The sequence below is a fragment of the Hydra viridissima genome, unplaced genomic scaffold (genome assembly GCF_058129835.1).
Source record: "Hydra viridissima isolate aposymbiotic clone 2 unplaced genomic scaffold, HvirCarnegie_v1 scaffold_15, whole genome shotgun sequence".
NCBI classification, from domain to species: Eukaryota; Metazoa; Cnidaria; class Hydrozoa; order Anthoathecata; family Hydridae; genus Hydra; species Hydra viridissima.
In genome coordinates, this window is record NW_028324314.1 from 666764 (window position 1) to 680478 (window position 13715).

General features: G+C 30.8%; 1 protein-coding gene across 1 annotated transcript; it reads left to right on the forward strand.

The window, feature by feature from the left end:
- The first annotated feature begins 216 nt into the window (after nucleotides 1-216).
- On the forward strand, nucleotides 217-2022 carry LOC149878026 (uncharacterized). Its single transcript, XM_090073188.1, has 2 exons — nucleotides 217-929; nucleotides 1259-2022. The coding sequence occupies exons 1-2, from the start codon at nucleotides 251-253 to the stop codon at nucleotides 2020-2022; spliced, it is 1443 nt and encodes a 480-aa protein (XP_089929314.1). The 5' UTR covers nucleotides 217-250.
- Nucleotides 2023-13715: the final 11693 nt, after the last annotated feature.

The following is a 13715-nucleotide window of genomic DNA, read 5'->3' on the forward strand; positions in this document are numbered from 1 at the left end:
TTAAATTGCCAGGTTATAATTAACACAACTAAATTTTTAAATTATTGTTTTAAATTCATTCAATGCTGAACAATTTTTAAATGTTTGCCTGTAATTATAGTATCATTAATGTAACACTATAGTAACTAAAAACACAAACTGATGTGCATTAAATTTTAACTGATTTAAATTTTATATTGCAGGGTCTGCAACACTGAACAAGCGGACAAACGAGCGTTTTCTTCTACAATCGGCACAACTGAAAGACTTGATGAATCGTACACGCAAAGTAACAATTTGTCTTGATGGTTGGACGAAGAAGCGTCTCACAGCATCGTTCCTTGGAATATCTGCTTGTTTCTATGACACCACCATTGATAAAGCACGACATGCTTTCCTAAATTTGATGGAACTCCAACATCCCCACACGGGTGAGATGCTTGCCGAATGTTTAAAGAAATGTCTTGACCGGTGGGGTATTAGAGAAAATCAAGTTATGTTGATTGTTTCAGACAACGGGTCTAATATGATTAAAGCCATCAGGCTCTTACAGGAAGTGCATGCAGCTAAAAAATCTGACGAATCTGAATCTTATGAGTTTGAATCTGACGAGTCTGAACATGAAACTGATGAGGAAGAGATCCAGTCTCAGTCAGAACAAACTGATTTATTTCTGCCAGATCATATTCCATATCGTCGAATGCCCTGTATGGCTCACACACTCCAGCTTCTCATAAAACCAGTTTATGAACATTATAGTGCAACCATCTTAGAAACGAGACAAGTTGTATCAAGAATTAGGAAACCAAGTGTGGCAATTGAGAAACTTATTGACAAGTGTGGGAAGTCTGTGAAAACTGACTGCACCTCAAGATGGAACAGTACATATCAGATGATTGACCGGCTGTTTAAAATAAAGACATCGGTGAATGAAGTTCTTACAGAAATTGGTACATATTATTTTATTATTTATGTTATTAGTGTGTATAAATTATTTTCGGAATTTTATTTAGTCTACAAAATTGTGTCTTACCTTATTTAAACTAAAAAAACGAAAATGGTAATAAATTCTAAGAAGTTCATAAGTCATTATCATTAAAAAACAAGACAGGGTATATAGTCTTTAAATTAGGTTTACTAATAACACGGAAATACTTTACCCTGTCTTTTAAATCACATTACAACAGTATGGAAAAAAGAGACGTATATCAATGATAATTATTAGTTATTACAATTGTTATTAGTAAACTTTAATTTCAGACGGTTTACTTAAATTTAGGAATCGACACATTCAAAGCAAGTGAATGGGTTCGTCTTCAAAACATTTCTTCACTTTTGGAACCCTTTGCAGTACAAACAGATATACTTCAGACCGATGCCCAGTCTCTTTCACAGGTTCTACCATCTATACTCAATTTGGAATGCCATTTACAAGAATATCCTACCAACAAGTCTTTGACAGCGAATCTTCTTGGAGATCTACGTCAACGGTTTCAATCAATTCTGCAGCCGGACTCAGATACGTTTAATCCTCTTCCGTCTGTTGCATGTTTGTTAGATCCAACCGTTGCTGTCTTTATCCTCACACCGGAAATGGGCACCTTGCTCCATGCAGCAAAGATGTATATAATAAAAGTTTGTGGAGTAGAACAAGAATTACAAGCTGCTGCTGAGTCAAATGGATCTGAATGTGAATTTGCTGCCATAAAGCGCTTTAAGTTCTTGTCAAATAAAATCTTTACAAAAGAAAGAAAAATTTATAACCAAGACAACCTCACTGTTGCAAGTCAGCTGTCAAGGTATTTGGTAGACATAAGCGGTGATGAAGCGCTGCCAAGTAACGGCCTGCTCTTTTGGAAACAAAACAAAAGCAAGTATAGCAAGATTGCAATTTTGGCTGAAGATTTACTGTCCGCCCCAGCATCACAGGCGTTTGTAGAAAGGATATTTTCACTTTGTGGAATTTTAACTGTTGGTCGCCGCAATCGATTGAAAAAATTATTAGAGATGAGAACTTTTATGAAACTGAACAAAAACTTGTAATTATAGTTCAACTAAATATTTTCTTTCAATTTCGAAAAAAATAATCTTATTATAACTCAATTGAATCATTGAATGACTATTTTATGACTATTTGTATCCTTATTTAGATGTTACTAAGGTGGTTACTATGGTTACAAGTTAAAAAATTGTTTAAATATTTTTCTTGAAATTTATGTATTACATTATTTCTTGAAATAACGATAGGGGAGACCGGGACTAGTTGTCAGCAGGAGTAAGTTGACGAATTGCGTTTATTTGCAGAGTTTTTTCATCAAAAAGTATCAGAAATCTCAGGGAACTTTCCTAATTGATCATTTCATCTTGGGTCCTATGAATAAAACTGCTATAAACATTCCAGTCACAATTGATTTACTATTATCAGTCAGGTTGTTTTAGTAGCTATCGTTTTTCAGGATCTTTAGGCAGTTTATTGAAAAGCTTTTGGGGTTTATTGGCAAAATTTTCACAGGGGATGCTGGAAAACAAAAAATATCTTTATAAAATTAATTTTTTTTTTATATTTAATTTCTAACAATATTGTAGAAACTTATTTTTACAAAAAAAATATTTTTGAATTTTTTTACAAAAAAAGGTGGGGTGTTGTTTTGTTACCAGGAATAAAGGTGGGGTGTTGTTTTGTTACCAGGAACAAAGGTGGGGTGTTGTTTTGGCTTCATATTCAAACTACTAACTGCTACTAGCTCATAGAAATAATAAATAATTTTTATACATTTTTACTCACTAATACGTTAATAATCTTTTTTAAAGTTTGCGCCAACTTACCCCGGGGTGGGGCAAGTTTTTCTTTTTTTAAGGCCCAGGAAGGAGCCATAAGATTTTTTTTTTAAATGAATGTAACTAGTAAAAGTTACCCAAATTTGTAGACTTCAAGACTACACTTTAATTTTTTCAAAAAAATATGTCGTTAGGACTACTAATTGCTGTAAAATTTGATAGAAGTAAAATATGAACTGATTTATTAACTGAAATACGAACTAAAATGATTAAAATCATAAGAACTGAACTGAAATTAATTTCATCAGAACTGATTCAAAAGAAGTAAAATTAAAATTAGAAATTAAATCAATGCTACAAGAACGAAGTAAAAATGGAAATTGAAATTATATTTAGAACTTAAATATCACTGCTTTAAACCCACCTACAATTCGGAACATGACATCATGACCAATCGGTTCCCGATAAAAATAATAGTGATGATAGTTGATAACTCAAAAGCCGGGGAGGGGGAACTTTTAAAATCACGTTTAATTTCTAAACTCAAAATGTAAAATTTATGTAAAATTTAGTTTAACTAACACTTTTAAGTAAAATATAAACTATTTCTATATTTGAACCTGATGATTATGCAATTATTTTTAATCTATTGTTGGTTGAGGTTTAATGTGGCTCTAGTGCACATTATGTGGTTATACCAGTTAATTTCTGAAGAGCCAACAATTAAAAAAAATTTTTAAATTTTTTGAATTCTTTAAACATGGAAACTTGAAGTTTTAAAGCCAAAGTTAAAAGATTAACCAACTTCACCAAGTTGACTCAAAATCTGAAAAGTTTTTTGGTAGGAAATTTCCAATTCTTTGACAATTCCGATATCGGAATTTAAACAGGATCAATCCAATCCAAGTATCCAAACCTTTTCAGTGCTGGATCATCAGTTTCTTATCGGGTTCGGACACCGATTGAAGTAAGCTGTTTAAAATTTGATTCGCGGGCTAACTAAGCGGAACAAGATACTCGTTTTCTTCTACATAAATCATACAATCTTAAAGATACTGATTGTGCTTCACATACTTCCATTTCTTAAGCAACTGATTTGGAGCAAATACTTTCTACTTCTAAGCTACGTCGAACTACAGCTACGACCTTCTAAATTTACATTTTCCGGCCCACATTGTCAAAACTTTAACGAAAAAACAGAAGAAAAATTTGAGAACTTTTCTATTAAAGTTCGATAAAGTTTTTCGGTTCTTCTCGGAGTTAAATCAAAAGTAGTAAAGTTTTTTTTTTGTAATAAGAAAGTTAAAACCTTTTCCACCCCCCCTCAGAGTTTTGTTGCGTCAGACAAAATAACAGCGATAATTCTTAAAAGTAATTAAATTTTATGACCAAGTTTCCAAATAACCGAATTATTTTCAAACCGTAATTGCCCTAACAACAATCAGAAAACAATTTCAGCAAAGTTTTTACGCGTTTTTATTAGAAATATCGTAAAAATATAAAAGTTTTTTTATTAAAAAAAAGTTTGTAAAGTTTGTAGCTTCAAGTACGACAAACAACCGTCACAAACAACCGCCTCAAGCAACCGTCAGTGTCATGAAGTTCACAATTTTACTTTTCTTCTTCGGATTTGTTTATGCGATTAACGGATGGAAAATCTTTCGAAAAGGTAAACCATTCATTTAGTGCATTAACAGGTTGAACTCTTGTTTATCGATTAAATTGGGAGGAATAACTAAGGTTCAAGCTTTAAATACCAAAAGAAACGGAGGAGGTCACTGAACAAAATCTTCTTATAATGAGAGAACAAAGAGAGCTTGGAACTAGAAGATTCATCAGAGCGAAAGATCATCATATACATCAGAGCAAAAAAAAAGTTTTAGGTACTTAGATGCGCTATTATTCAAGGCTGTTGGAAAAATGGACGATTTCTTGCTTCCACAAAATTGTTTGTAAGCTTGATGATCTCTCGCTCCCGAAAAAAAATCTTTTACCATATAAAAATACTCTGCTGTATTTTGCTTACTTCCTTAAATTGGAAATCGGATGAGGATTTCTTATGTTTTTGTAAAATGAATTAAAAATTATTTCTTAATATTCACATTACTTTATTTGAATTTTAATATTTTTTGAAAGTCGTTGAAGGAAAAAAATATGAAATCAGACGTCACTAGTCAATCACGACAATGACGCACGCTGTCACTTGTCCTATTCTTACAAAAACAAGCAGGAGAGATGGCAAATACAACTACCATTTTGTTGAAACATTAAACACTGTGTCCATTAAGAATAAAGTTGTTAAGCAGATTTTACAAAAAAAAAAAAAAAAAAAAAAAACTGAAAATAAGAAAAGTGTCAGCAAAGCAATTACCTAGGCTTTTTTTTTTTTTTTTTTTTTTTTATCTGCAAGTCAATTTGCTTCTTCCGAGCTTTTAACAATTTAACAACCGATAGTGACACTGAAGAAATGCTAGCTGATGCATCATTATCAAAGAAGTAAAAAAGCCCATATACCAAATTCATTCTCCCACAACTGCATCAAACACCTGTGTCCTTAAATAAGCACAATAGGACGAGCTCCCATAATACTAATGGATATCAAGAGACATCAGTGAACACAACTGAATTAGAGTTACAATAAGATTGCTCGAAAAAACTTTAAAAATTCTTTTAAGATCCGCATATTTCTTAGTAATAATTTCCCTTCTCCCCCCCCCCCCCCCTTTTTATCCTCGAGGATATTCAGGATTACTTTTAGAAACATTTTTACTTTTAAAGGTTTCTTATATTGAGATGATAATGAGTTTATAAAATCTTTCAGAAATTAGAAAAGCATCTTCTCACGTCTTTTCTGCAAGCGTTAGCCTCCGATTAAGGTACTGAAGCAAAAAACGCGTCTGAAAGGGCAGCAGAAGAATCAGGAAAAGGCATTCGTTTTTTTTATAATACTAAGTTCGTAAAAAAATGAACTGAAGAAAATTCAAGGAAATCTTTTAACGTAGAAAATTTATTTTGAAACTTTTGCAAGGTTTTTGATTTCATATTCTTTCTTTTGCTTTATATTCTTAGTTATTTAATTTTTTGTGAGCAATATTTTCAGTTTAAAGTACGTCTCTTGAGGAAGATATAGGAGGATAGCGGGACTATTTTTGAAAAAGTTAATGTTATTTAAACTTTCTTGTCTTAAGTATAGTTGATTGACTTTAATACAAATTGTTAAAAGCAGACATTTCTATATTTGTTTCTATAGGTTGTAAAGTGTGTTAAGAAGCTTAGAAAGTCAAATATTTCTTGTTCTCTTGTTATGTTTTTGTTGTTACAGACATTTCAATTTACAGAGTTTTTGGAATTTATGAAGTTTAGAAATGTTGTATCAAAGACTATCACTCTGATATTCAACAGAATATCAAAGTACTCTTTGAAACAAACATTTTTTTTTTTTTTGCTAGTTCTACAGATGCGATTAATGATATTTAAAACGTTATTCACGCACACAAATAGAACATAATCGTTGCCCTTGTTTAAGCAAATAAATCAAACGATTCATACACAAAACTGTTTGATGTGTAAAAGGTAAAAAAAAGCCCTGCTTTAATCCCACAAGTGTAATGACTGATTTTGAACTGACTGTAAAGCAGGCTTTTGTAGCCAGTTCAAAATCAGCCATTATGCTTTTTTATTCAGGGGAATAAATTTATCGACATATACACTTATACAGCTTTCGAGGTCGCTTTAAACAAATGCCGACTTGGCTTTGAATATGTTCGACAAATGGTTTCTTTGGGTCCGCTTGTTGATATCAATTAAAATTTTACAGCTATCAATTCCAGATTTTTATCCACGATCGTTGATTAAATTAAGGGTCTTAAAGAGGCTATCATAATAATGAGATTGGCATTGAGCCTTTAAAGCGATTTGTTGAAGTCATGCAAAGCTTATATATATGTTGCATGAATCACTGAAAATGCGATCATTTACAGACTCGTTTAAAGCCTGAAAATTGTTCCGATGATGTTTTTTTATATATATATATATATATATATATATATATATATATATATATATATATATATATATATATATATATATATATAGTTTGCTTTTTTTTCTGTACAGTTTACTTTTTTTTAGAGTCGCTTGTTGAATCCGGAGCATGTTTTCAAGAGCCTGATGTGGGAAATTGCAACGGATTATTGAAGAGGTGGTTTTATGACCAAAAATCCAATACTTGTAGAGTATTTTTTTATGGTGGTTGTGGAGGTAACACTAATAATTTCCAAGAGAAATCTTTATGCTTAAGGTTATGTAAAAAATACCCCATCCCAGATATTTTAACAACCGCAACTAAAGAACTTGTGCCATCCTTTATCACTCAAGCTCCCACTCAACAATTTACACCACCAGATCACCAAACGGAGAAGAAAATTAAAATAACATCTGAGAACGCAACAAGTATATTAAATCAGATTTTTGCAAAATTTTTTTTTTAATTTTTAGTTTTGCCAACTTAAAAAAAATTTTTTTTCAAATTTTGATGCTTAAATTCTTATAACTTGAATATTTTTGCATTTATAATTCAGTTATCAATTTTCTTTATAAATGTTTTGAAAAAAAACCTGCTATTTTTTATTATTTTTATTTTTATTTTATAAATTACTTGACGCAGCTGACAATAGAGAATCAGGAGATTCGAGAGCATGTGTTCAAGGTCCTGATATTGGTACCTGCTATGGGTTATTTAAGAGATGGTTTTATGACCCAAAATACAATACCTGCAGAGTATTTTTTTATGGTGGTTGCGATGGCAACCTAAATAATTTCAACGATAAAACCTCTTGCTTAAATAAATGTCAAAAGTTCGCTTTCAAAAACGTTCTCACCGGTTCAATACGACCAACAACTTACACAGAACAATTCACGAATTTTTCCGACCAAAGTTTTTCCACCGAAAAAACAGCACAAATAAACGGCACCGAGTTTAACTCCTTAAGAAATATGGGTATTAAAAATAATGGCTCTGAAGTCAACAAGACGTTATCGGGAGTTAGGGGAATTGATTCTGCAGTCTGGTCTTCCAAGCTAAGTAAAAACTTTTCCGCTCTTGAAGTCAACTCAATCACCACTAATATACCCAGTAATTTAATAGAGAACGAAACAACTTTTTCACAAGAACCAACGGCTGGCAACACAAAGAGAAAAACTCTCTTCGAAACTCAAAAAGGCTTAGAAGCCTATACAGCAGAAATATATACTAAAACTATGCTTGCAACAGAACATGAACCAAAAGGAACGGATAAAAACGGTGCAGTGTCGGAGTTGAACGTAACCGTTATAGAAAGGAACTCTAGTGAAACTGATAAAACTTCCAAATCAGAAAAAAAATTAACTTCTACAGAATATAATCTAAATCAAACGAGCAAGAATACCACAGATGAAGAGAGAAAAACTCAATCGACTCTATCGGGACTGACTCAAACAAGTTCTATATTTACTAGAACAGATTTTTCTGAGCCAGTATTCACGGCCAAACCACCGGTTGAAATTTCTTCTCAAACGCAAAGCAATCAAAGTGAATCAGTAACGACTAATCTGGAAATTCAGATAATTGAACTAGAAGTAGAACAGGTTGAACAATTGATTTTCCCTGATAAAGAACTAATCGTGCAAACTGAACAAACTCCAAAAACTTTTAAACCTTCAACAACCCAAGAAATTAATCTAATTGAAAATAGTTGGAATGTAAAGCTACCTTGCACTGTCGCTACTTTCGCTGCTCCGCGGTTTGAAAATATTATTACTGATTCGGAAAACCCTCAAGAAGAGGTGCTAAGATGTGTTTCGTGCAATATTGATCCGTGCTCTTCTGTAGAATGTAGGCCTGGATTTATCTGCAAAACCAATAAATGTTTATGTGAAGCTGGCTGTCATAAAGAATACAATTTTCGTTGTCCGAGACCTCATTGTTACATTGATCCTTGTCACCCACTAATCAAACGCTGTAAGGGAAATGAAATATGTGTTGCCAGCAAATGCTTTTGCTCTGCAACATGCAATTCTTATCAGCGATATCGTCAAAGTTATCAAGGTAAAAATCAAATAATTTACTTTCTCTTAAACTGATTTCAGCAGGTTTCTTTTCTCCTCATTTATTTATTTATTATTGGTCCATTTTCATATATAAATAAATTTTGAATTGAAATTAAATCAAATTAAAGATTATTATTAAAAATGCGTTTTAATAAAAATGAAAAATCTTGCGATATATTTACCGCTTTTCGTTTTGAAGAATAAAAGTTATTGCAAAAAAACTGCAAAAAAACTACAAAATGTAGTCAAAATTAATTGATGCTGCAGTTAATTGCTCTATGTACCCAATTTTCTTTCCCAAAGAGAAAAAAGAGAAGAATTTACCAAATCACAGTTGCAGACTTCTGCCTGAGCAAGGACCATGTAGAGCTCGTATGGTTCGATGGTATTTTGATGCTGGCAGTAGCAATTGTTTGATGTTCATCTACGGAGGGTGTGGCGGTAACGAAAATAACTACGTTTCCAGGAAAGAATGCGAGAGAGCTTGTAAGAGAAAGTGAGAACTTGAAAAAGGATTTGAGAGAAATTTTTGATTCTTCAAAGTTTTTTGTTTTTGTTTTTAATTTTTCTAAAGATATCTTGTTTTTTGAAAAAACTGCATTTTTGGTGGATAACCACAAAAAAACCAAATTTCATAACTGTAATTAAATTTTGAAAACCACTATTTGATTCAAATTAATGTATATATTTTTTGCAACGTAAATATTGCTAAATACGTAGATCTTTCATAAAAAGACAGAAAATAGTCAAAATCACGTAAAAATGAAGCATTTAATACCTACACTTGCAGCACGATTTTTCAAGTTATAGTAATTTTTGAGCTTTGAAACTTTGCAATTTTCTGTCAACCCATGAAATAAAGGGAATGAATTAAAATCCATGAAAACAAACTATTTTTAGCATTTTTATTTGATATTTTGTGGTTTTTGTAATATTTTCAAGGGGTAGAGCTATGTTAAAACACTAAAAAAGCAAAAAATAAATGTATATTTCAAAAATTTTAATATTCATTCCCTTCATCTAGGTATTTTAAACCACTCCTGAAAATTTGAAGTAAATTGCTTGACCCAATCTTAAGATATCATGTTGCAAGTCAAGTTAAGTATCGTTAAAATGCAATTCTGAGAAACAAAGAAAAACAAAATACAAACGCAAAAAACTATTAAAATCCACCAGATAAATAAGATTTTTTTAATGAAGTTCCTTCTTTGTTATCAATCCAACCTTTTTTTAATGCTTTTAACTTTTCTCTTCTTTTTTTAACTTTGACATCATTTTTTTAAACATGTTTTTTAAACGCTTCATATCTTTTTGATGAAACTTCAATGAACTTTTTAAGTCAAATTTTACGTTAAGGAACTTAAAAACTCTGTTAAGACCATATGCACCATCATTGAAGTAAAGAACTGCAGAACATACACCCACTTCAAGCAAAAATCTTGTAACAAAAATATTTTTTGGACATCGAGACCATATTATGTTATTAAGTCCTTCATTGCAATTTTGTGTCTCTCCATGAGTGCATTTTTTGAGAAGAAAATCATCAGATAAGCCATCAAAATCTTCTTTTATTACATCATAAATCCACACAGGAATATTTACTTTAGGCTTGTAAATGTCAACTCCTTTTTCACAGTTCTTCCACCTACACCAACTATTTAATCCTTTAGGGCATAGTATATATCGTCGCAATTTGTCTGGAAAGTTAGTATAATGATTTAGAACAGCTCTTATACCTTTTTTCGTTTGGTATACTTTTTCATCATCGTTTAAATTTTTATTGTTTGCAAATTCTCTTATCACCATACCAAAATAGTTTTGAATAGTGTTTATAGAATTATTAATGAGGTTTCCAACACCTGTTAATTTTTTCCCACAAATACTTTGCTTTCTTCGCTCTCTTAAATGATTTCCCACACGCTTTTGTATATGCCCAACACATTCAAATTTTTGCACTTCAACTCCATATTTACTATATGGTTTGCTATTAACAACATCATTGAATGATGAAGAATCGCCATCACCCAAATAGTACTTATAAATTACCCCTTAGTTATTTACGGATCTAGAAAATATTTCTACTGCACCAGTACCTTCCATAGCTCCTGAAGATTTGGAATGATTTAGGTGACATTTGTGATTAGCTTTCCAAGAGTTATACATTGGATGATTTACTTTGTTTTTCTATATTTGACATCCCCTGCAATATTTACTAAGTACTGCAAAGTCAATGCAACTCCCTTCACTTATAGCTCTTACTACTCCATTTAAAGAACTGTGACCTCGTTTTTGCCACTCCCCATCAATAGAAACTTTAATCAAAGCTTCTCCAGTAGTTGTTTTATTTGGTAAAATATTTTTTATTTTATTAGCATCATTTTTCATAGGCTGTAATGCAGCTGAATGGTAAGCCTTTGATAACGTTTTCATTGAATTATTAAACGCATTTTTTTGCATACATGACATACTCATTATACGAGAGAAATCTTTTATAGCTTCATGCCCTTTACCTATTTCACGAAAAGCTATTATTGTTTTTAAATTCACGTCAAATAAATTTCTTCCTTGCTTTGAATTACTTTTATAAATTTGATTTGAAGTGTATCTATTGAACTCATACTTACATTTATTGCAACTTATAACTAATTTGTGTGAAAACCCCATTCTAAGTGCTGAATCATCATTAATTACCATGTTACTTTCACAATTTGGACATATACAAAATTTCTCAATAATATCTTTAAGAATTTGAAAGTTGAAAAGAATGTAGTAGTTGTTTTCAGTGTCCGTATTATTGTTAAACCTGAGCTTTTTAGAACTGACACAAGTTGATTGAAATGGTATTTGACTCTTGTTTTCAGTAAAATTTGTTGAAAACCCATTAAATCTTCTTTTTCTTTTTCATTCATTACTTTTTTATTACCCATTACTAAAAATGTATATATATATAAATACTATCTTTGGTTGAAATGTAAAGAAAATTTGTTGTCCGAATCGCTATAAATGCAAATAAAGCTCCTTGTACTAACTGTTAAACTATAAATATTTTAGTATGAGGACTTATAGTAATCAATTGCAAACCAAGCTGGCATAATAAACCATATAGTGTTTAAATTTTTAGGCAGTTGATCAAAAAGAGAAGCATTTTTAGGGTTGTTGAAAATAACTTAACATAAAAAAATGCGGTTGCTATGGACGTTGCTAATGACGCTTTTTTACACTTACCAACAAACTATCCAAAATACAATAATTTTTAGAATGAGTTAGATAAAACTAAGTTTATCATAATTAAAATGGATCATCGAAGCATTATATCACTTAAATATCAAAAAATTGATTTTTTCGTAAAAAAAATTATTTTTTTTGTAGTTATCAACCTTAAGAAATTCTAATGCCTCATTAAACCATTTCATTCGCGATGCTAGTGTTGACGGAATGACACAATTAAAAAACCGTTTTTGATCTCTGTTAATCAGAAAAGTGCTTTGATTATTTTAACGCTTTTTATTGTGCTTTTCATAAATGATCGTTTTTTGTGAAACACAAAAGAGAATTTTTAGTCTCAAAAACTCAATATAAAGAGATTAAACGTTCCTTTCAACTTATTTGAGATATAGTTTCTATCTCTTTGTTTTATTTGCTTGTAATTATGAGAAACGTGTTTTGAATTTTAAATTGCGATTCATTCTTCGTAAGAGAAGCAAGATCAATAAACAACTGAAATTAAAACTGTCGGCTGTAGAGAAAAAATCTTTGAGTCGAAAGTAATTATTTTGAGATAAGATTGATTTAAAGGTTTTTTTTTTTTAATTAAGTTATGTTTTAAGTTGATAAAATTTTTATGCATTCAATCGCGTAAAACAAGCTTACTGACCAATGTTACAGACACAAGGTAGTTTTCTAATGGCAGATATAAAAGGGGTTGCAGCATACCTGCCGAAAAAATAAAAACTTTCATACGAAATAAGGGCAAGAACTTTTTCAAAAAAAAATTTAAAAAAAAGTTTAAAAAAATATATATATATATATATATATATATATATATATATATATATATATATATATATATATATATATATATATATATATATATATACAAAAATATAACAATCCAACTTTCGACTAGATCTCTTAAAAAACCAGATCTCTTGGGTTTGGTGTAAATGGTAAAAAATGAAAATTTGACATGGTTCTTATTACATTAAAACTTGCACGTGTATAATCAAGTATATATCATGGTTCTTGTTTCATTAAACTTATATAATCAAGTTTAATCAAACGTTAAATCAAGTATTAAAATGGTTTATTACAAGAGAATAGCATGGTAAAAATGGTGTTTTAAGAGAAATTATTTTTCAACTAAGTTTAAATATTTCATAAAGTATAAATATTTTCAACAGAAACTTTTAAATCTAAATCATGATGGCGAAGTGGAAACGCGGGGGTGGGGGGAGCGGTAGGGGAGGGTGAGGGTAGGGAAAGAGTGTTAGTGTGAGAATCAGTTAATTACATCTAAAACATTCTTTTATTTACCCATTCGTATTAAAAACTTTGAATCTCATCAACATTTCATTTTTATAGATTGACCAATAAAAATAACAACACTTTACACCAGAGAATGTCTAATAAATATTATGACAAACCCTGCAACGCACCTACAAAAACAAAAGTGAAAGTTTGAACAGTTTTTCTTCTGTCGAATATAAATTACTACTCAAAATGTCTCCTTTAAACTTTTTAACAGTTTTATGTAAATTTTTAAATGCTCAGCAAAATCATCATCCAAGCTGTAACTTTCTTACCAATTACGCTACCATTGTTGTTGCTTTTTAAATATTAGAAATATGTAACAGCAACAAACTGTGCATTTT

Excerpts from the sequence above, each read along its gene's own strand:
- LOC149878026 (XM_090073188.1), top strand. The coding sequence starts at position 251 with ATGAATCGTACACGCAAAGTAACAATTTGTCTTGATGGTTGGACGAAG. Across the intron at positions 930-1,258 it reads TGAAGTTCTTACAGAAATTG|GAATCGACACATTCAAAGCA; the intron begins GTACATATTATT and ends ACTTAAATTTAG.